The sequence below is a fragment of the Lampetra fluviatilis genome, chromosome 20 (genome assembly GCF_964198595.1).
Source record: "Lampetra fluviatilis chromosome 20, kcLamFluv1.1, whole genome shotgun sequence".
Classification (NCBI taxonomy): domain Eukaryota; kingdom Metazoa; phylum Chordata; class Hyperoartia; order Petromyzontiformes; family Petromyzontidae; genus Lampetra; species Lampetra fluviatilis.
The window spans coordinates 6,787,282-6,809,585 of record NC_136294.1 but is presented as its reverse complement, the minus strand read 5'-3'; the positions used below and the strand labels follow the sequence as shown (position 1 = coordinate 6,809,585).

At 42.4% G+C, this 22,304-nt stretch overlaps 1 protein-coding gene across 1 annotated transcript in view; it reads left to right on the top strand.

Moving 5' to 3' along the window:
- Positions 1-21,530, top strand: part of LOC144937914 (chloride intracellular channel protein 5-like) — a 39,425-nt gene extending 17,895 nt beyond the window's left edge. The window contains exons 4-6 of the mRNA XM_078865517.1: positions 12,376-12,491; positions 12,696-12,862; positions 16,270-21,530. Of these exons, the coding sequence (XP_078721643.1) occupies positions 12,376-12,491; positions 12,696-12,862; positions 16,270-16,428 (442 nt within the window). The 3' untranslated portion in view covers positions 16,429-21,530. The remainder of the gene's footprint in view (positions 1-12,375; positions 12,492-12,695; positions 12,863-16,269) is intronic.
- The last annotated feature ends 774 nt before the right edge of the window (positions 21,531-22,304 follow it).

Below are 22,304 nucleotides of genomic sequence, written 5' to 3'. Positions count from 1 at the left end.
CATAGCTCAGTGGGCCTTACCTGGTAAAATAAAACATCGTTTTGACAAAGTTTCGTTTAAGGCGACGACTCTTATCACAATCTTGTAATCGGAGCACGAGACAATGTTTATTGTGATGTTTTTCTTTCTATTCTCCATGATTTAAAAAAAATATTCTGGTGAAAGAATCACATTAATAGGCGCACAAATGGCAAATTTAGATAACTCTTAAACGCACCATGCCAGCCTTCTGCATTTGTTACTTCCACCTTATTACTTCCCTTCTACGTGACTTTACCGAAAGAACCAAGAAGATGAATCCCTGCAGTCACGAAAGCTTTAAATCGAAATATAGTGGCGCTATCTGTTGTCTTTAAAACTGCTTCTTCCACCGTTTCAATTCAAGTCAATGTTCATTTGTTACACGGACAATTCCGTTTAGCCAGTTACCTGGCTAGCTCTGGTGGCTATGGCCGACAGCAGCCAATCGCAACAGAGTTACTGTTGGGGTGTAGAGTAGCCCATCTGTTATTGCAGTCAAACGAAAACCTCACAACATTCCTCAAACAGCCACTACCTGACAACAGACACACACAGTGCGATGCATTTGTAGATAGAAACTGGAGAAAACAACACCTCAATTGAAAGCTTCTGCACGTGTGTTACTCACCAATCTCAATCCACCAATTAAATCTCGTAACGCTCTGCTTCCTACAGCTATGTGAGATACGGACCCGTCGCTTTCACTCTGTTCGACGACCCGTTGAGGAAATGGATGGTCATTAGAGAGCACTGGGGTATCGATTAAAGCATGAAGGAATCACCCCCTGTTGCAGTGCGAATGATTTGGCGATGCCGCTGCATTGGAAGTGTGGTGCAACCACGCACAATTAACAACAACAACAACAACAACACAAAATCAGCAATCTTAATTTTAGAACTTTCGTGACTGCAGGAATTATTATTTGGTTCTTTCGGTTAAGTCACGTCTAAAGATAAAATAATAAATTAAATTATATAATAGAATACGACGTTTCGATTGCAACACAAGCAATCATCATCAGGTATAATGAAATAGCGACATAAAATCTAACCAGAAAACTATAGACAGACATATTAGCAGACAGATATCACCAAGATACATAGCGGGAGCAACACAGGTAACAGAGAGGGGTGATCGTCTCTGTGGGGTGGCCTTAAATAGACAGGGGGGGGCGGAGGCAGAGAGAAGGAAGGGGGGTTAGAGAAAAAATTTGCATATCAATGAGTGGTCAACAGACATGGTGCTGCACGGCTGATTTTCAGGCTTACTTGCCGTGCAGCACCACGTCTGTTGACCACTCATTGATATGCAAATTTTTTCTCTAACCCCCCCCCCTGTCTATTTAAGGCCACCCCACAGAGACGATCACCCCTCTCTGTTACCTGTGTTGCTCCCGCTATGTATCTTGGTGATATCTGTCTGCTAATATGTCTGTCTATAGTTTTCTGGTTAGATTGTATGTCGCTATTTCATTATACCTGATGATGATTGCTTGTGTTGCAATCGAAACGTCGTATTCTATTATTTAATTTAATTTATTTTATTATTTTATCTTTAGACGTGACTTAACCGAAAGAACCAAATAACAAAATCAACACATTCGTCAGCGACAATGTCACCTTACAATGGAAACATGTGATAGGCGACGTTTCGGGCGATGTCCTTTCTTCGTAAGCACGTGAGAATATACACAGCTGTGCCGAGGTCTGGCTCAATAAACACTCGTGTAGATTGCAGCCTGAGCATGACAGGCGTGCCACTCGGAACGATCAATAACGGCGATGCAAGCGGCGATATCGGCTCCCGTTCGTGGACATACCACTCGTGTTTACCTTGGTGCAGAAAGAATTGGGTGAATTTGAGTTGAGGTGGTTGAGAAAGTAGCGTCTTTTATTCCAGATTCGGGGCTTCATATTTACTTTGCCGGGGGCTCTGACAACTGGCCCGTTGTTGTTGGGGGAGAGTTTGGTTCCTCAATCCCTCCGAGGTTTATTCGGTGGATAGCAAGTCCGCCCGTCAACCAGCCGGGAAACTCGAGGCATGGATATAATTTTTGTTAATAGTATAAGATGATAATGAAACGTACTATGGAACCCCTTGTTCATCCAATGCTGGATGAACGCCTCCTGGGAGTCGTTTTGACCATACTTCACCACACTGGTCAATGCTGGTTGTGAAATGTTGGGGTGTGCAGGCGGAGTTCATATATCGCTCGCCACTGATGTTAGTTAGCCTTGGCTGGGAATCCAAACCACTGTATCACCACTACCCTCATTAAATGCCTCGATTATATCTGTCAAATATGTGATACATTGGTTATACCTCAATAGGCAATTCTGGCAACGAAAGCATGTTGATACGTGCATTCACCACATAACATACTTACATTAATTTTAACTTAATTCTGCTGTTTAGAATGGATTAGCATTCTTTTGAGACTTTATCATGCAAAAGCATGCAAACGCGCGATCAACGATCAGTGTAAACATTCGAGGGACTTTAAACATCAGAATTATTTGTTTTATTTTTCATTCGTAAAAAGTATGATAAAGGTCATAATCACATTGGCATTTTAATATGGTACATTATCCGTTACGAGCGTGAACCAGAAGTTAAACATGGCAACAAAAAAATATGTATATATGATTTGTTACAAAAAATATATTTCCTAAATTATAAACGGCATGTACAAAAATAGACCGCGAACAACATTTGCGTCCTGCCCACTGCGAAACCGCAGCGTGGCTGAGCAAAAAAAAAACTGGCTTTGCACGTTCGTCCCCCTCGTGCGAGTGGCACAACATCGGGGGAGCAATGTGATGTTGGGTGGGGGTGCAGCAGCACGTGCAGCGATTACTCATTGTGTTATGTACATTGGCGAGGTGTTGTCCCACAGTATTGCCTACCCGGCAAGTGACGTTCCAAATGTATCCGCGGCTTTTAACGAAACGGCGCAAAGACTGAGACAGAAGCATGGGCGGGGGGGAGCGTGAGCTGGGGGGGGGGGCATGTGGCGGTGGGGGGGCATTTGCGGGGGGGGGAGCGTGAGCGGGGGGGGCATGGGCGGAGGGGAGCATGGGCGGGGGGACCCGGGAGGGGGGGTAAGGGGGGCACGGGGGGTAAGGGGGAGGGGGGGACGCCTCGCCCAAACTGGACACCTTTAACACGCTGCTGTGTGCGCCTGATGATGCTCGTTGTAATTACTGCCGAAACGTCAGACTCGAATTGTAAACGTTCTGGGTTTTACTCTCCAACAGAACCGGCGCGTGCTGTCCTAGTAGCGAATTGCCACGTTGTGTTTATGTGACAAACCTTTACTAATTGACTGTGTCGGTGGTGGCGGGTTTAACGACACATTTATGTTCTATTATGGACACCTTCATAAACTAAATTCAGTAGTTTACAAATAAGATGAAAAAAATAACTCAATTATATGCAACCGCGATTCCTTATGCGAGCGACAAAGCGAACCCTTGCACAGATCCTCCAAATACAGAAGTCAAACTTCGCCTACGGACAGAAGTAACCCAATGCGGAGCGGCTGAATGGAAACAATTCATGTTGATATTGTACAGGCTGCTCCAATGTCTAAACAAATTGTAATTCAAACACACGGACTGCGCGCGCACACACACACACTGGAATGGCCACGTATCTCGGATTTCAGTGCAAACGGGGCTGCCGAGCTCGCAAAGCGCCAACCCGCGGGACATCGCGGGTCGCCGGTGTTTCACTCAGGTTGGCCACGTTACGGCACCAAAGAATCTTCTTGGTTCTTTCGGTAAAGTCACGTAGAAGGGAAGTAATAAAATAATAAAAATAAAACATAAAATAAAATTATTTTATTATATTACTTTATTATATTATTTTATTTTATTATATTATTTTATTACGTTTTATTTTTATTATTGTATTACTTCCCTTCTACGTGACTTTACCGAAAGAACCAAGAAGATGAATCCCTGCAGTCACGAAAGCTTTAAATCGAAATTTAGGCACCAAAGAAGTTCAGCGCACAGCATGTACACGAACGTACGTGCATCGTACGTAGGTGCATCGCAGCGTTCGTGCCCGCGACCAGATGAGACTCGATCACGCGCACCCCACCTCAACTGCTTTCTGTTGTAGTCGTTGTACACATTTGGGCAAAGGCCATCAACGACGCGCTCACGTGCAAGGATAATAAACCAGACAGAGGATGAACTTCACGATCAAACAGGAGCGGAGGGCAGTGATGGTTAAATTGCCGTGAAAGAAGCCCCCAAGCTCAGTATCTTAATTGCATCCAGGGAAAGAGGGATGTTACGGCAGAAGGCTCCTTTTAAGTCTCAGACAGGCTTGTCATTTCACGTGAGTTTTGCCTCCACCTCCCTTCTATTACGGAGACAATTATAGCCCTGGTTGTTGTAGGCTATGCGAGGAGGAGAAGAAATGGACTCAAAAAAGCGTGCCCTGTCATTGAAAAAGTTCCCCAACAAACAAAAAAACTGCGCTGTTCGCAAGGGGCAATTGCATCTGGTTCCCTGAAGGTCTGTTAAATATTTTCATGACATGTTAACTAACGTTCCGCTCCCCGTTGAAGACATCACAATTATGTTCAAAGCGAACGGTGAAATTAATCATGGTGTCTGCTAATACTTAAGTGGAGTCTAACAGGATTTCTGATTTTGCCAAATTTCCCTACTTGATAAGTAAAATGTGTTTTTCAGCCGCGGACGCTGTCTGGATACCACTGTTGATGAGATGTAACCTTCTTCTTCATGGTTCTTTCGGTAAAGTCACGTAGAATGGAAATAATAAAATAATAAAAATAAAACATATTAAATTATATATAATATACTTCTTTTATTATGTTTTATTTTGCAGGGATTCATCTTCTTGGTTCTTTCAGTAAAGTCACGTAGAATGGAAATAATAAAATAATAAAACATAATAAAATAAATATATTATATATTTTTTTTATCATGCTTTCTTTTAAATTTCCATTCTAATAATAAAATAAATATATTAAATATATATATTTTTTTCCCATTCTACGTGACTTTACCGAAAGAACCAAGAAGATGAATCCCTGCAAAATAAAACATAATAAAAGAAGTATATTATATATAATTTAATGTTTTATTTTTATTATTTTATTATTTCCATTCTACGTGACTTTACCGAAAGAACCAATAAGATGAATCCCTGCAGTCACGAAAGCTTCAAATCGAAATGTAACCTTCTATCAGCTTCTATGGCTTATTTCCCCCCTTCCTTTGCTATTCTCTCCTCATCTATTTCCCTCCATCACAGCCAGGGATCATTTAGAAAAAAACTACCAACTTGTACTTTATTTCTCACTAGCGGTGAATACCCGGTGTTGCCCGGGCGAAAAAGGCAGACACACACATGTAGTTACACACACAAATCGACTGACACACACACATAGAGCTACACACACATATTGACTCACACATACATACATAAAGAGGCCAGTGACTTTTTAATTGGATGTGTCCGGTACGTTCCAAATTTAGACACAATATGCCACATACTTAATCCAAACGCCACCACACCCTTCCATCACTAAGGCGACTCCGACATTTTAAAACGTGGCTATTCTGAACCCTGTGAGTAACCAGCTATCATCGATAAAGCAACTTTGGCTTCTCTGACGTAAATCAATGCTGAAATAAACTAAGGGAGAAACAATGTGGCCCTGCCCTGCCTTGCCCAGCCCCTGCCTATCCCCTGCCCCTCCCATAGGCTACAGAGTTTCTTACTACGATTGACTCTTTTTATATTACCAATGAAAGCCCATCGAGCTATAGCAGCTCTTTTTCAGTAGCGACCCGGACAAAAATGAAAGCTCAATGAAGTGGCTTATCGCATTTTTTCGAAATGCGGAGGGAAAAACCGGAGGACCCGGTGAAAAATCCAAATATACAGCAGGCATCAGGGTCGGGAACGAACCCACGACCTCCTGTACATCAGGCGAGGTAGTTAACATGTTACCATCATGGGCCATGTAAGTAGGAAAGCAATCACGAGTTATCATAAGTCATAACAAATCATGATCAAGAAGCAACACTATTTCCTAATAATACAGTATCTACATGTAATATCACAAGTTATTTGGTGACTAAAAAGTTGTAGCTATAATGAGAAGAAATGCTGAATCATGTAAAAAAATATATATTGTATGAATACTTTACATAAGTGTCCTATTGTGGTGGATAAGCTGAGGATCAAACCTTGTGGACTCGGAACATTGCCAGGTGGCTAAGACGTCTACCGATTGGCCAATTACCTTGGGCAGCACTTTTGATGTCGACGTTCACTTCATTGGAATCCAGTACAACCGGTGTGGGGACATTGGCCTGACAATTAACTCCATCACAGAGCCTCAAATACATACAGAGATTCATATACTGTACGTACAGATATTCAAGTTTCGTAGTTTTGTCATTTTCTTATTGGCGCAGCAATCCGCGTGCTGCACTATGAACCCGGCGTGCCGAGTTTTTGATTCGCAGCCACGGCTAACATCATTGGCAAGTGATGTCTAAAGCGGTTTTGGGATCCCACTTGACCAATCCGCACTGGTCAGCCGAGGGAAGTATGATCATATAACCCCATTACTGATACGGCATGTGGAGGGAGCCCTTTATCCAGCAGTGGATTAGTAGAAGGTTTGAAAATTACTATTATTTCCTCGTGAAAAAATGTGAATGGATGACTAATGACTAAAACGCCTCTTGATATTTACGGGAAATGAACATTATATGCAGTGCTGAACAACAGCTTATTCCACTTTGGTAGTATCAACACTTCAGTTAGTGTCAGTGGGCATGCCGCAAACTTTACATTAATGAACCACTTGGTACTTAATGATGAATTGATTCTTTAATTAAAAATAGGTTTATTATACTCTTTGGGTCTTTCGGTAAAGTCACTTTCATTAATTAATTTTGCCTTTGACATTTTTATGCAAATTATGGTGATAACAATTATTTACTACGTGTGCAATTCATATTCAAATTTATACAGCAAAGTTAAGTTAATGGGCCTGTGAAACTGTAAAAACTGTAAAAACAAGGCTAAAAATAGAAATCGTATTAACCACACCACTGGCATCTCTTAGTTTCCATCATATATAAGCCCTGTGAGCAGTAGTTCTGTTCACACTCTAACACACTAACTAGTGTGCCGAACTCGTAACTAATTGGCATGTTCTGTTTACGTGACAAACCTTACGAATCTGCTGTGTCGGGTGGCGGCTTTAACGAGACATTTATATTGACGTGATCTAACCCCCCAAAAAAACCTCTATCGAATAATATTGGTCACGTGTTGAACAGTAGTCTTGCGCTTAGTACAGATCAGGAGCCAAAATTAAAGGGGTGCTCCAGAACTCCCTCTAGTGAAGGCCCTTTGGCCAGCAGTGCCGTGAGCGAGCAATTTCAGGGCTGCACCTTTACCCATTCATGAGCAAGAGCAACAGGAGAAGTTGGCGCTTAGGGTGAAGATAGGCAGATGGCTCGCCGGCACGGGGCAGGCCCTCGCCGCAGCTCTGAGATAGTGTCCAAGCGTGTGCGGTTGCACAACCGACCCCGCCACACGCGCACTTCTCACATTGGCGCTTCAAAACCATTTGCCCAAAAATGGGACTATTGGTACCACCAACGGTGGCACATGCTAAGGATTTTTTTCTGGAAAAATGCTATCTCTCGATCACGTGTTTGTTCGATTGCAAGGCCACTGTGGTAGCTTTTCGTGAGAAATATGTTGTTTCAGAAGAGTGTTCGGCTGCTATAAATGTCCATGATAAGCCACATAATTAAAGCTATCATTTTTGGCCAGGTTGCTACTTAAAAAGACCCTTACTTGGTAAAATAAAAATAGTTTCTAGTCTTTTTCATCGGTATAGCAGTACATTCTTTTTTATTTAATATATAGAGCATAATGTTTAGGGGAAATAAAAAAAACATTAAACATCCGTGGAATATGAAAATATATAGGAAGTGTGTCCATAAAGCAGGTGGTATATTTTTGACACACTCTCTGCCCACATTGGGTGGATACTGCTGATGGTGGGTATGAGCAACAATCGCCACGCCAGGTGGTACTGACCAATCACCCTTGGTTCGTGGGCTAAACTGAGCTGTTGGCCCTGGTAACAGAGGCTGTCACTCTGGGTGTGGCTCACTAGAGCCCTTCAAAGCGTTCTTGAGTCACACTCTGATGCCCGACAGTCGCACAGCTGACGCCAAGTGCGCCCAATACTTTGTAGTTTTCACGTCTCGGCAGCACAAAAAACTCCATCTCGTGGTGCCATGTAAAACCACAATTTACAACGCCGTCGTTATTATGACAAATAATGCGTGCACATTTGTTGCCACGGCCACAGACGTGATTACAATAGAACTCTCGCATCACGTGTGCTGCATGCTTCAACTTACTTGACCTCTGATTCTGAAAGGGGTGCAATATATAAAGGTCAAGGATCAAACGTTTCACTTCGTTTTATTTCAAGAAGTCAACAAGCAGCAAGTGGGAGTGGTTCTTAAATTCAGGGGTGACTCGTTTTAGCGGAACGTGGGTTAGAAAGTAGCCTCTAACTAGCTACGCTTTATGCTATGAGGTTAGTTCAGAAAAATAAAACAGTTATTTTCATAATGACAATTGTTTATCTGGCAAAGACTCAAGGCTGCCTTTCACGAGCGTCCTCCTGCATTGGAATGTTTGTCGAATACGACGAATGAGTGTTTTGATTTCGTGAGGAAGAAGCCACAAAGGGGTGCAACTAAACGCCTGCCACCCCCTTGCCACCCCACAGCCCTATGCCATGCCAACAAAACTTGCCAAACGCCAGTGGTGATCCACACAAATACTGTAGGTGCACAAACCCTTGCTTGGCTTCTGAGATCTGATGAGATCGGGCAGATTCTAGGGGGTGAATGGGCCACGGACAAAGTTGAAGCACTGTTTATACAAGCTATAATATAAGACAAAACTAAGTAAAGGCCATGTGTTGGGCAAATGAAATCGTGTGTATATTTCAAAGCCACATTATAATCAGAAAATGTGGTTACATTTTCCTTAATTTTTTTAACTAAAACACAGTTAACCGGCGGTCAAGTAACTTCACTTACTCTACTTTTGTGCGACAAGAGAGAGTCGTGGGAACAGGAGAAAGTGACGGTCTTGAGACTGGACTTAGAAACACGGGCAGAAAGGCAGCAGTGCAGATGGTCAGCGGGAGGGAGTTCCAGAGCTGGAGGTACCAGATGGGAAGAAGCAACGTCCCACAGGGTGAAGGCTGACTCGGGGATTCAACAAACGGCCTTGATCGGTGGTGAGGAGGGCATGTGAAGCAGCCTAGAGTGAGGTAAGAGGGGAGAGAATTTGAATATCCACAGATGATCAAATAACAAGCACTACAACTACATCGAGATCAAACTAAGAGTGAAAAATGCATAATTTAAACATACAAAGTTGCATTTGTTACAATAAAGGGGTGGATTAAACGACTTATATATGGACACATTGTATGTCTGAGAGCTGCAAGTATGAGTGTAGCGCTTAGCGCACTGCGCTATGGACCCGAATACCCCAAGTTCAATTCCCACTTACGACCAATGTACAGTGGGGAATATTTGAATTGCTCATGGGCCTCCCCCTAGGTAGACTCAGCCTCATAGTGAGTGAGTCTGTGGTGCAGTGGGTTCAACGTTAACACGGGGGGGGGGTAGGTGAGGCGGCTAGGGGTGGTTCCGTGGCAAACATCCCCATTGTGTGTCGTCCCGGCCTGCATAGGTGCTCGCTAACAGCACTTGCCCCAACAGCCTTTTAAATCCATAATAGAGGTTTTTTTGTTTGGGTTAGATCGCGTAAATCTATAAATGTGTCGTTAAAACCCGCCACCACCTGACACAGCCAACTAGTAAGGGTCGTCACGTAAACAGAACGTGCCAATTCGTCACTAGTACAGCACACCGGTGTGTTGGAGAGCCAAGCCACAACATTTACATTTTAAATGATATACTGGGGGTCTTGGTGTGTAGCATAACATGCAATGCATATTGCTATCTGTTTATTTAATCTCATGTTTTATTAAAGTGAAGATAGGCAGCTATAGGACAGTAATGTATTATCCTGTACTCTTTACCGAAAAGGGAATTTTTAATGCGTTCGGTCAATTTCAGTGCACTAGAATTTTGGCACATCGCGCCTCGCCCGTCGCCCCCACTGATGCCAGGTACTACTGACTCTATTGTATGTAGGGTGTGTAGGCATATATTTCTTGTGGTACAAGAAATGTCTTTTTTGCGGGGAATTAAGAACGAATTTGGGGGGGTCGACAATTTTTGTAAACCTGTTGGATAAACTTTTAACCCCCACATCTCGGGGGGAGGGGGTGGGGTCCACTTTCTATAACTTTTTTTGTTTCAGGCTTTCTGAAAGGCTCTTTCAATGCAGTTGACGGACAAACGGAACGCCAGGATTTTATAATGGATAATGAGTATTGGGCTGTTTTCAAGAATATGCCCCTGTTTCTTGGCTGGGCACATTTTTTTTTATATAAAACCCCAAAAATGTGTTTGTGAATAACGTTGAAGCCGCTTACACAACAAGTTGCGCCACAAATACAGTAAGGGCAGTATAGTGCCCACCCTTTCTCACAACGACCCTCTCATGGTGCGGCACATTCTAGCGTATGGATGGATTCATGATTGTCATTTAACATTATCTACATTTTACCTTTAAGGCAATACTTTGATAGCCATGGGTTTCAAAAGCCGGGGACAGTATCCTCTGCATTATCCTTTATAATGCCCCCCCACCCACCCAGTCTAGCAGATGATGCAGCAGCCACACAATAGGCATTAGATGGACCAGCTTTTGACGATGTCACAAAGCCATGCACAATGGCTTTGTGACAACAAAGGACAAATAAGAGGAAATGTAACGATTCATGTTCCACGGATGTGCATTAGCGGCCACGCTCCGTCAGACCAAATGCTGCACGTGCTTGCTCCAAATTGGTCACTTAGCTGATTGCGTACTTGCTGTCATCACACATATTATTTGCAACATTCTAAATGGGAATGTTTTCAGCAGATGCAAGATGTAGTTATAACAGATATATTTCTGAATACTGCAGCAGTAATGTGGCATTTGTACGTGATTAATATATTATGATTGGCAATTACATGAAGCACTGTATACTCATTTTTCAAAACTACTGCCATTGCAAAAACAAACAAAACGACGTGTTTTTGTGATGCCATTAGTTTTAACAATGAATGTAGAATTTTATATTATACATCTTTTGTTTTACTTGCCAGCACAACAACAGCAAACAAAAAACATCAAAAACAAACAGCTTTTAGTTTAGAGGAGAGCATCTATGAAAAAAAGAATAAACCGGGCAAACGTGTTGGCATCGCACGGTACTTCGCAGTTGCAATGCCCCGTGGAGATGACACAGATAATCCGTCGTGACTAAAAGCTCCGTAGAGTGAAAATGAAATTGTTCACAAGGTCCTGAATCAGCCGCTCAGTGTCCTCGTCGGGATTACTGCCTCGAAGGGTTAAAATGCTGCCCTTGGCATCTTGTAATTGAAAATGCAACACTGTACACCATATGAAATGTGCTCATCCATTAATCACATCTCGCGAAAGCTTTTGATTATTTATTAAACAAGCCGCCAAATAGCGCATATGTGCGTCATTTTTATGGCACGCAAGGGGCACAAATGGCTGGAAAAACGCATTACACGTGGCATCAAACATTTATAAAAGGGACTTACAATAAGGGAGCAATTCCCATGGTGCAATGTGTATTCCTTGCATGATATAGAGTAGTTGTGTTGTTTTAGTACAAGACCCAAGGGGATTTTAAAAAATATTGTGTTGCATTTGTTTTTTTTCAAATGGCTAAATTATTCAAAGGTAAGATATATTCGTAATGAAAACCAGGGGTGTAATGGTTCCCTACTCGGCAGTTCAATGCAATGTTCAGATTAAGGTGCAACAATTCCATGCAAGAACAGACACTTTTTTGCATCTCTTTTTTACCATCATATTTTTATTGTTTCTCGTTGGTCTCATTTATACAATTTTGTTCTCTCCATTTGCCTAAATGTAAGAGATTCGCATATCATCCACGTGTAAATATCATACATTGAAAAATGCCGATTACTCAAGTGTGATTCGGTATATTGTGAGCCTTGAGAAATTAATTTTAATCAATACATCAAAGGATCTTTACGCCTTTAATGAAAGCCTTTATTAGGCCACGGAATTCGAATGTCTTATTTTTTGCATTCACACCAATCTAATGCAATGCGTCGTTTACTCTACAGGTACCCAAGCCTGGGCGTCAAATATCAGTCGTCCTACAAGGCAGGGGCTGATGTGTTCTCCAGGTTCTCGGCGTACATCAAAAACTCCAGCGCCACGGACAACGGCTCTGACAACTGTGAGTGCCCAGGGCTCAGTTTCACTTCTTAAACATTAATGGAGTTTATTTTTTATTTTTATACAACAGTCGACACTTGTCTTACTCACTCGAGACAACAGAATGTGTTTTTTGTTGTTGTTGGCGCATTAATCGCTGAATTATTGATACCGCACGACAACATAACACGAATGTCCCCCTGATACGGAAACGCTTTCTGCGCAGACCTGATGAAGAACCTCCTGAAGGCGATGAAACGGCTCGACGATTACTTGAAGGAGCCGCTGCCGTACGAGGAAAACAGCAGCGACGTGACCGAGCGAAAGTTCCTGGACGGGAACCAGCTGACGCTCGCCGACTGTGACCTCCTGCCCAAACTCCACATCGTCAAGGTGAGCCGCCGGGCGGTGTTCGCTTTGCTAACGAAACCAGCGATGGAAATGTTCACCGATAATTATTATATATATTTTATTTGAGCCGACGTTGACTATTGAGTGGATGATAAGCATCAAGAATGACGGCTATTGTACAGCGTGGTCCAGATGTCTTGTGATCACCCCTATTTAATTCTCTAAAACGTAATATTTTTGCATGCATACCAATGGGTGTGTCATGCAATGGAAGCAATTTAAAATAAGTAATATTTTTAAATACTTTTTTTAAAAACACGCTTTAATGAAATGTACCGTACTAGTAATGGCAGAACTCCACGACTCCAGGAAGTGGCCCCGAAGCTTGCCATAACGTAAGGGACCGTAGTGATTTACAGCCAACGTCAGTTGAGCGTGGACAATTAGACCCAAGCCGAAACATGACATATAAAAAACAATTTATTAAAATATATGTTTTTTCTTTTTTATGATAGAATATAGTATTGTCATCAGTATGACATAAGTATACCAAGTTTACAGTCGATACTACATTGGGAAGTGGGTAAAAATTGAGTTACAAGATTTGAGGATACGACAACAACAACAGACAGAGTGAATTGATAAAAAGCGTGTAATAAATAAAAATGTTAGGAGGCAATTAATTGCGTGTCACAAGACATCTGGACCACCCTTTGTAGATGGTTGCCCACCATAGGCCAAAGCCTTACTGCACTGTGATGAGACAAACATTTACGAGGCTGAATGAAGGTGCAGACGAAGATAATTTATCAACTATATGAGAGACTCTGGTGCAATGAGGAAGATCAAATGTTTTTTTATTTGTAAATGAATATCAAATAGATTTACTAAGTTCACTGATTGGACAACCTGCTCGATGTGGTTGGGAGAGGGAAAATTTCGTGGCTCCCACACCAACCTTTATATAACTGAAGGTGAACTACATTCTTGACTGCTTTAGTCGACTAGATAAATAGAATGACTAAATAACGTTAACCTGACAACAGCCACAGGCCGTTGTCAAGTAGACGAAGGCTATGACTAAACAAACAGATGCTGTCTTCATCTTCTTGTTTCTTTCGGTAAAGTCACGTAGAAGGGATATAATAAAATAATAAAAATAAAACATAATAAAATACAGATGCTGACTAAAGTCACACCGGAGCCAGGGACCTTTGGTTGAGTCTGGCAGAACTCAACCCGTAGTCGTTTGTGGAGGTAGCTTGGCATCTCGGATGTCAGAGCACTGAGCCGGAACTGCTGAGATCCTGAGTTTGTATCCAGGTAACCACCTGTGAATCAAACAGGGTTCTCAATTGTAATGCGTTGCTGGTCTCATTCCCATCACCAATGAATTTGGCTGGACTCCAGCTCTGAGCTCTTTCCCTACACAATGCATGGCCTAGCAGTGAGAACTCAAAAAAAGCTAAATGAATACCACACACTAATATACAAAATAATGTTCACGATTGATTTACACGTCTTGTATATCTAGACAACCGTGATTGACTGGCTAAACGTCAATTAGAATGACGTTCGAGAACTGATAGGAAGCTGAAAGTTTTGCATAAGTACAATTGAGTGCTTATAAATAGAAACATCCAAACTCCACAATGTTTGGATTTTCCCTGCCAACAACTATGGCCAGGAGGATGGTTAATTCAGAGCACAGGTTCAGCATTGAGTTAGACATCACTTTAGGTCGCGTGCTAAACACTTACAAATGTGTAGTGGGTTCCACGGAGGCACACACTTGAACTTGGAGGCAACATGTTTATTCTCACACCCCAACAGGGTGACTACATAAACATACACTCGTTAACTAGACCACAACGGGGTAGCTACATAACCGGGGACCGAGGATCGAAAAGACGTAGCATCGATGGGTTCCATTCCAACAGACAGCCCCGATTGCTCTTGGGACCTCCCTTTTATGCCCCTGAGCGTGGCCTGCCTCCGCCCTCGGCCACGCCGCCTTCTAGATCCTACTAGAAGGTTCTGGGCGAAACATCACGTGTCCCTCTCGCCACCTTTTGGCCCCCCTCATTATCCTGTCCTGGTCACGTGCCCTCTCGGGCTCACCTAGACCAGGGGTCGGCAACCTACGGCTCCGGAGCCGCATGCGGCTCTTTACGAGCTGCTTCTTGACGATGAGTACGTATGTACTCAGATGCATTGCGGCTCTTGAAATACTGAATTTTGTACCGAATTGGAAAGAAATGGCTCTTCTTGTTATTTTGGTTGCCGACCCCTGACCTAGACTGTCACGTCCTCAACTGCTCTCTCTCTCTGACTGTCACCAGAACCATGCCCCCTAGGGCCCCCTTCCATGCCATACGTACTCTGGTGCCAGAGAGAGGCTATAACACGCACAGTTGCACTCTTCTCTCAGTAGCTGGCGCTGAACGCCGTAGTGACCCAATATATGTCACTACAAATGTACAATCCTATTATTACTGAAGCAACTAATTTGTCTCCCGTGGAGTGTGACGTGAACTGAGATAGAATGCAGGAGAATATCCCATTACAGATTACTATTGAATAATATTCGTGGTTTCCTATTTTAGAAAATGGGAGGGCCTTCGGATGCAATTCATAAAATGTTTTGTGGTAACATTGAAAATAATATATAAGAATACAAGGTTCTGGTTATATTTGGTTTAGAGAGTCTACATTTCATGGATTCCCTGACTTCACCACTCACGCAGACCTATCAATAATGCACTCAGTAATTCACACCAATATTTGGTGACCAGTCCTAAGTGCTTTTGCTAAACGCCATAAACTGTATTATAGCAGCTTCTGAAATATTCTAGAATATATTCCCAAATCCAGTCGATATGTAAAAAACCTGTAAAATTTTACTAAACGTGATGTAAGAATATAAAACAACGTATAACCTAACAGAAGTGGTTGCTTGACTATATTATGGATGAAGCCTTGGTGTCATGGTTAGCACACTGAACATGTAATCTAGAGGTCACCGGTTAAGTCTCCTGGCGCAGCAGTTGAAACGATGGGCGAGTTTCTTAAGACTCGCACCTCTGTCCACTCAGCAGTATAAACGTCACGTGTGATGGGGTAAAATCTGGGAGCTCCCACCTCCTCCGGCATAAAAGAGGACAAATATTCTCGAGAGAAGCTCTCCAGAGCTCCCTCGAGTGGAGGCCCTTCCACCAGGAGTGGCGTTAGCAAGTAATTGCAGGGCTGCACCTTTACGATCAAGATAACCAGAATGACAAGACACCCATTTTCTGAACAGTTAATCTTTTCTTTCAGCAACAAACAAAAAAACTGCCAGAAGGCACCAAGTCTCATTCAGCCGTTCAGTTAACGACTGGGCAAGTGCAACGAGCGGGTCTTGTCCAATTTCCTTCACACCCAACAATTCCGCATGCCGCTCTTCACAGGTGGTGTGCAAGCGCTACAGAGGCTTTGACTTTCCGGAGCAGCTGACGGGCATCTGGCGCTACCTGAAGAACGCGTACGCCCAGGACGAGTTCATGCGCACCTGCCCGGCGGACCGCGAGATCGAGCTCGCTTACGCCGAGGTGTGCCGCAGGAAGTGAGGCCAGGGCCCTGTCCAGTGGCTAAACCCCAACACCGCCCCCCCTCCCCTCATCTGCCGCACAGCCACCAAAGCACTTGGGATTGATACCCGTCCTGGCATTCCCAGCATCGTCCTCTATTTTGAGGTGCACCATCTTAGGGAAGTCTTCCCGGAATATGAAAAGTCCCAGCTTTTTTGTAAGTTGTGTAGGAATTATAATAACAATACTATTACTACTACACCACCGAAGACAATGCATTTACACGTCGTATTGTAGTTCTCACATCGTCCGGTATTGTGAGACATTCTTCTGCTTCCCATGACATGCAAGTGGTGGCAACCGCACCCAGTGCCAGTGTCCCATCTGGGGCGAGTGCTTCTCGCAAGCTGTGGACAGTAAAGGCAAACTTGCATCCCTCTCTATGTCAGCGGCTCGGAGGGTTCAGCAGAGTTACTTTTGGTACCCCCCTCCTGCTAATGCCCGTTGCTGAAGATGATGGTCTGTATTTCGATTTAAAGCTTTCGTGACTGCAGGGATTCATCTTCTTGGTTCTTTCGGTAAAGTCACGTAGAATGGAAATAATAAAATAATAAAAATAAAACATAATAAAATAATTCTCACGACGTTTCGGCTGCTTGCGTTGTGGCCGAAATGTCATGAGAATTATTTTATTATTTTTATTTTTATTATTTTATTATTTCCATTCTACATGACTTTACCGAAAGAACCTAGAAGATGATGGTCTGTGTTGTCTCTTGCTTAGCACCGGCTGTAGCTGTGGGAATCGAAGCAGACCCTAAAGATCGCAAACAGTATTTTTCTGAAAAATGACTTTCAAACGTTCTCTTTTAATATAAGCTTTAACATGAATCACCTGTACATATGTTATACCTCCTACACATATAAATTATATAGATATATATTGTGCTTACAAGATGAGTTTTAATGCATCTTTTTACATAAGTACTTCAATGGTCATAAGGTGAATCTGAGGTTGTGTAATGTGGCATGCACAGGTTTATTCGGAATGACCGCATTATTAGTTCTAGCACTAATAAATAAATACATTTTAAATGTTCATGTGACATCATTGATTTTGTACATCTAATTATTTGATTGTAATTTAGTAGTTGGCAAAAAACACTTTGTATCTATTTAGGTACGGCAAATTAATGTCCATACAGATTCCAGGTATGACCTTGCATTCTTTAGGGATGCACAGCAAATCCGATTAGGTAACAGTAATGAACTCATTCCAGGTTTAGAATGAAGATTCCTCTACCAGACAAAAGGCAAGACCTTCAATAACCTACACCGTACAATCGCCTTATCGGCTTCAACAATTTAAACGTATGTGTAATTTGCTTAATTACTTACTTAATGGAGGAACTTGCAAAAACTACACCAACTTTCTCCTGAAGCCCTCTCGTGGCCAGCAGACCTCGACATTGGCATTCAGCTCTTGAACATATTGCCACACGCAAAAATAGAATAGAATTTACTTATTTATGAAAGTAAGTGAAACATATGTGTTTGGGGGATCGCATAAGCGCATATTCCTGTCATATGTTACGAGTGATTTTATTGTACAGTTTAATATGAATTGTTTTTAAAAGCTTTATGGAAAAACACTCTACAAGTGCTAAAGACTGTTTAACATCATCTTATATAATGTCGTACTCTGGAGATGATATCTTCAACCAGTTATAGATGCCTCACATGCATGCAGATAGATACTTTCTAGCCCATTGATATTGATAATGGTTAAATTGGTAATTAATGGTAAAACAAAACAAATTCATATTACCACATGTATGACATCCTTATACTTGTTTTTTTAGAAGTGCTCACACACTCAAAACTTTGTATTACAATACTGCTCTTCACAACTATCTTCAAATAAGACTTGCAACAATGAAACATCAAGCTGTGATTCACAATTGGTTTTTGGGCCAAAGTGTGTCACACTCACGCGATCTGACCAACAAATCTATGATGAATCGAACATTAGTCGCAGAAGTCTGCGTCTTAAAGGAAACACGGCCGTTGATGATAATGTTATTGAGTCCTCGTTTTTTTCTTGTTAAGTCTTGGATGTGTGTTTATTATATGCTTAACTAAAAGGTGTCTGTTTTGATGGCTCTTTTTTCTATGTTACCTAGTTCGTTATCGAATGTCACAGCAAGACTTCAATTGAATGTCTTCCTTTGTAGCACATTAGGGGCCGCAGTGGCACATTTGTACACCAAGCCATACATAATAAGTGGAGGCCCCAAAGTGGTGGTTAAAGAACTCCTCTTATCCGTGATCAGACGTGGTCGACGAAAGTTGTGGATCCTATTATCCGCGGAGTCATCTGCGAATTTACTTCACGAATTATATGAGTTTCCGTGGATCCTACAGTCCCATGAATAATAGGAGTTGCGGACAATACAGTCGCGGCTAATAGGAGTTCTGTAAATGTAATGGTCCTACTAAAGCAATTACAAGAGTTGTGAATTCAGTCCGTTATTCCTAAACACTTTAGAGAAAAAAAAATGTCATATGCTCAGGAGCACATGCATTAAGTTGATGCGCTCATTAGAAACTATACCAACTCAACATGGTGATGAACATCGTCCGCATGCATACACTTTAGGGGAAAAAAAAGCTAAACTTCTTGAAAATGCTTGCACTCCACAAAACCTTTGTGTGGAAAGTGCAAGCAAAAGCTGCCATCGTGGAATCGACCAGTGGCTGCCAGCCTGTGGTCTGTGGACCACTGAAGATCTCCAAGTCCATGGGAGGTGTTACCCGGAACCGTAGCCGATACGGTGTTTGGGAGTAATTTTGTTGTTGGTGCACGGTGGGTCCGCAAACACATGTTTTGAGGATTGACAGTGGTGGCGTTCGCATTTAGAAATGTTGGGAATGGACTAATCGCATCGATCCATGTGAATTGCTGCTTGTGTTTTTTTATTTCTGGAACACTGCACGACCCTTTGTTTCTCAGCCAATATCGGGAAAGCGTGCATTGGAGGGCCTTATTCTCTTTCGGTCATATTCATGAGATGTCGTTCAAGAATGTACAGGCACAAACCAAAATGAAAACTTTGTCACGATCGGTGTGACTTCATTGTTAGAGACCAGTCAGGTGTCGTTAAAGTTGTTCTCTTGAACTAATTGGCGACAATCTGAACTGCATTTCTGAACACATTCAATCAGCATCGGACCAAATCCCGCAGCGCATGTGCCCAATCTCATCCTATCTCAGAAGTTATAAGCAGGGTTGAGCCTGGATAGTGCTTGGATGGGTGACCACCACACATTACAAAAATATGGTGTGGGCTGTTGTCAGCAGAGGACAGTACAGAAAAATCCATGGTATTGTGCTATCCTCACAAAGTCTATCCTCTCCTACTGCACCAACCCGAACTGACCAGCGTGGTGAAGTATGGTCAAGCAACCCTAACGTTACAAATGACATATGGGGACTATGTACGCAGACAAAAAAATATAGTCTTCAAAAAATGGCTCAGAAGTGGTTGTACATTATGGTGTCAGATCGTTATACTTTTTTATTAAAACGTTTCACCTGGATGATCCCTTGAGATGGAATATCTCGTTTGCAAAGGTGCCCATGGTGTTAAATGACACATATATAGCAAACAAGTAAACACGTAATATATACCTTAAGCAGAGTACATCCACCCACCCCACACTGCCCCCGTATAAAAATTATATTTCATTGTCTATTTATTTATTTTTATATACCATTGACTTCACAAATGGGCTTTACACAAAATGCTTCTCAGCTGCCAATGATATCTCTCCCTCCAGGTGTTCCTTTACTCAAGGAAAGGTTGTTTTTTGTGCAAAGCCATTGGAACTGAAAGGTCCATTGATCACACTGAAGTCTATTAATCATTACGGTTTGTTATTAATGTTTTATTTAATGTTTCTATTCGCACTTTTAAAATTAAACGATAAGATGTTTTATTATTATTCATAAGAGAATGGCCGGTTTACCGTCCAGTTTACGTGAGCTCAGCAGTGACGTAACATCAACTCTAACAGTTGATTGATACTTTACAGTTAATGTCCATGCATATATTACAATACACAAAGTTGTTACGTCATCTGTCAGGCTTGTGCAAATTGGGACTCGTAAAAGCGTGCCACGGTTAATGCATGTAGTCTCTGAGAAAAAAAATATATAGTTCATCATCCTTCACTACGCTCACGGACTGTCGCTTAGTTTTCAGACATTTCTTGCACGTTTACAGAAATAACCTGGTTTTACATCATGGTGGAAGAATGCTGCCCTGGTCTAATGGTTAGGAGCACACCGTGTGTACGTAGGTATGTTGAACTTCTTTCGCACCTGTCGAAAGCCAACCATGCTAATCGGATGTGCGCGGGGGGAGGGGTCAACTAACCACGCTGGACTTCCAACCCAAAGATCGCCGGTTCGATTTGATCTCCCGGCGACGCAGTTGTAACGACAGAGACATTTTCTTAAATCCCCCCCCAGCCTCTGTCCACCACCCATCAGTATAAATGAGTCGGCAGATGTTGTGTGGTAGGGTTAAGTGTGTGGGTGCTCACACCTCCTCCAGCGTAGAAGGGGAGGCCACACATCGTGACGTTCCCACTACTAGGAGGATGCCCTTTCCACCAGCAGTGACATGACCCAAGACATTGCAGGGCTGCACCTTTATACAAAGCATGCGTGGTTCTGATTGGTCCTTTTCCCCACATGACCGAGGGGGGGGGAGGTTTGCATTTGGCATACAAACTGAACACAATAATTAATTTGAGGCAGTAGTTCTCTCGGAATGGTAATAGCCAGGTTGCGTTTGCGTGGTTTCATTGTTGTGTCCTTGTGTGCTAAATGTAAATATAGATTTTCACGTACATATTCTTATTTTGTGGAAATTTTAATTGAGTGTGTATAATGTATACCAGGGCTGAAAGTAAGACCGCATTGTAATGCGATGACAACAGGAGAAAGAAAACTATGCTTTTTTTGAAGTTACGTAACGCCGTTAAGAGTTCTACTAACATCACTGTAATTTCTTTGTAATGCTACGGGTTTATTTCACCATTTGCTCAATAAACATAATCAAAGCATTCACTGACATTGCACATCCCTGGACTGTCTTCAATTTGGGAGCCGCAAGGTTGCATAATTTACGTGCGTAAAATGCGCACTCGGCATTTGACGTGGAAATAAAACACGTTCTTGTCACGTTCCTCCGCCCTCTTCCCCCAACAAACCCTCACCACCATCCTCAATAATAATGGGCGACCGCCTATTATTAATGTGACAGCTCCCATCTGTTCTGCTGCTCGTAAAAAAACACACACACAAACTGCATGGTGCGGCATGGCGAGCAGAAGCAGACTGCATGACCGAGACATAATAAGCTCGTCGAGAGACGGAGAGGGGGGCAAGGCAGTTCGTCAAGCCGCATGGTAAATCACTGAATTAGCTCGCTTTGAAGAGTGCTCCCATGTCATGTCACGTTATTTTATGTTCAACTAATCTATTAAACTATTTTTTTTATGTTGCCGCGTAAGGCACACTGAGCTAATACACTGGAGCTGGTTGTCAGAAGTGACCCGGCCACAAAGGATAGCTCAACGAAGTGGCTTATCGCGTGGAAATTTATAGCTGCCAAATAATCCAGTTGTCTTAAGGGGCCACATTTTAGCCAACATACCAGTTGCAAAAACAAAGCTCAAATATGTTTTTTCTTTTTTCCGAAGCATAACAATGACACATTCCATCGAAGACGATGTTTAAAAAAAAACACTCATCCAAAATGTTTAGGAGTACATTGTCCGAAGTTCCACACAAGCGTCTCAATGCCGTGACTAAAACCGCCCGAAGTATTCGTGATCGAAGGAAA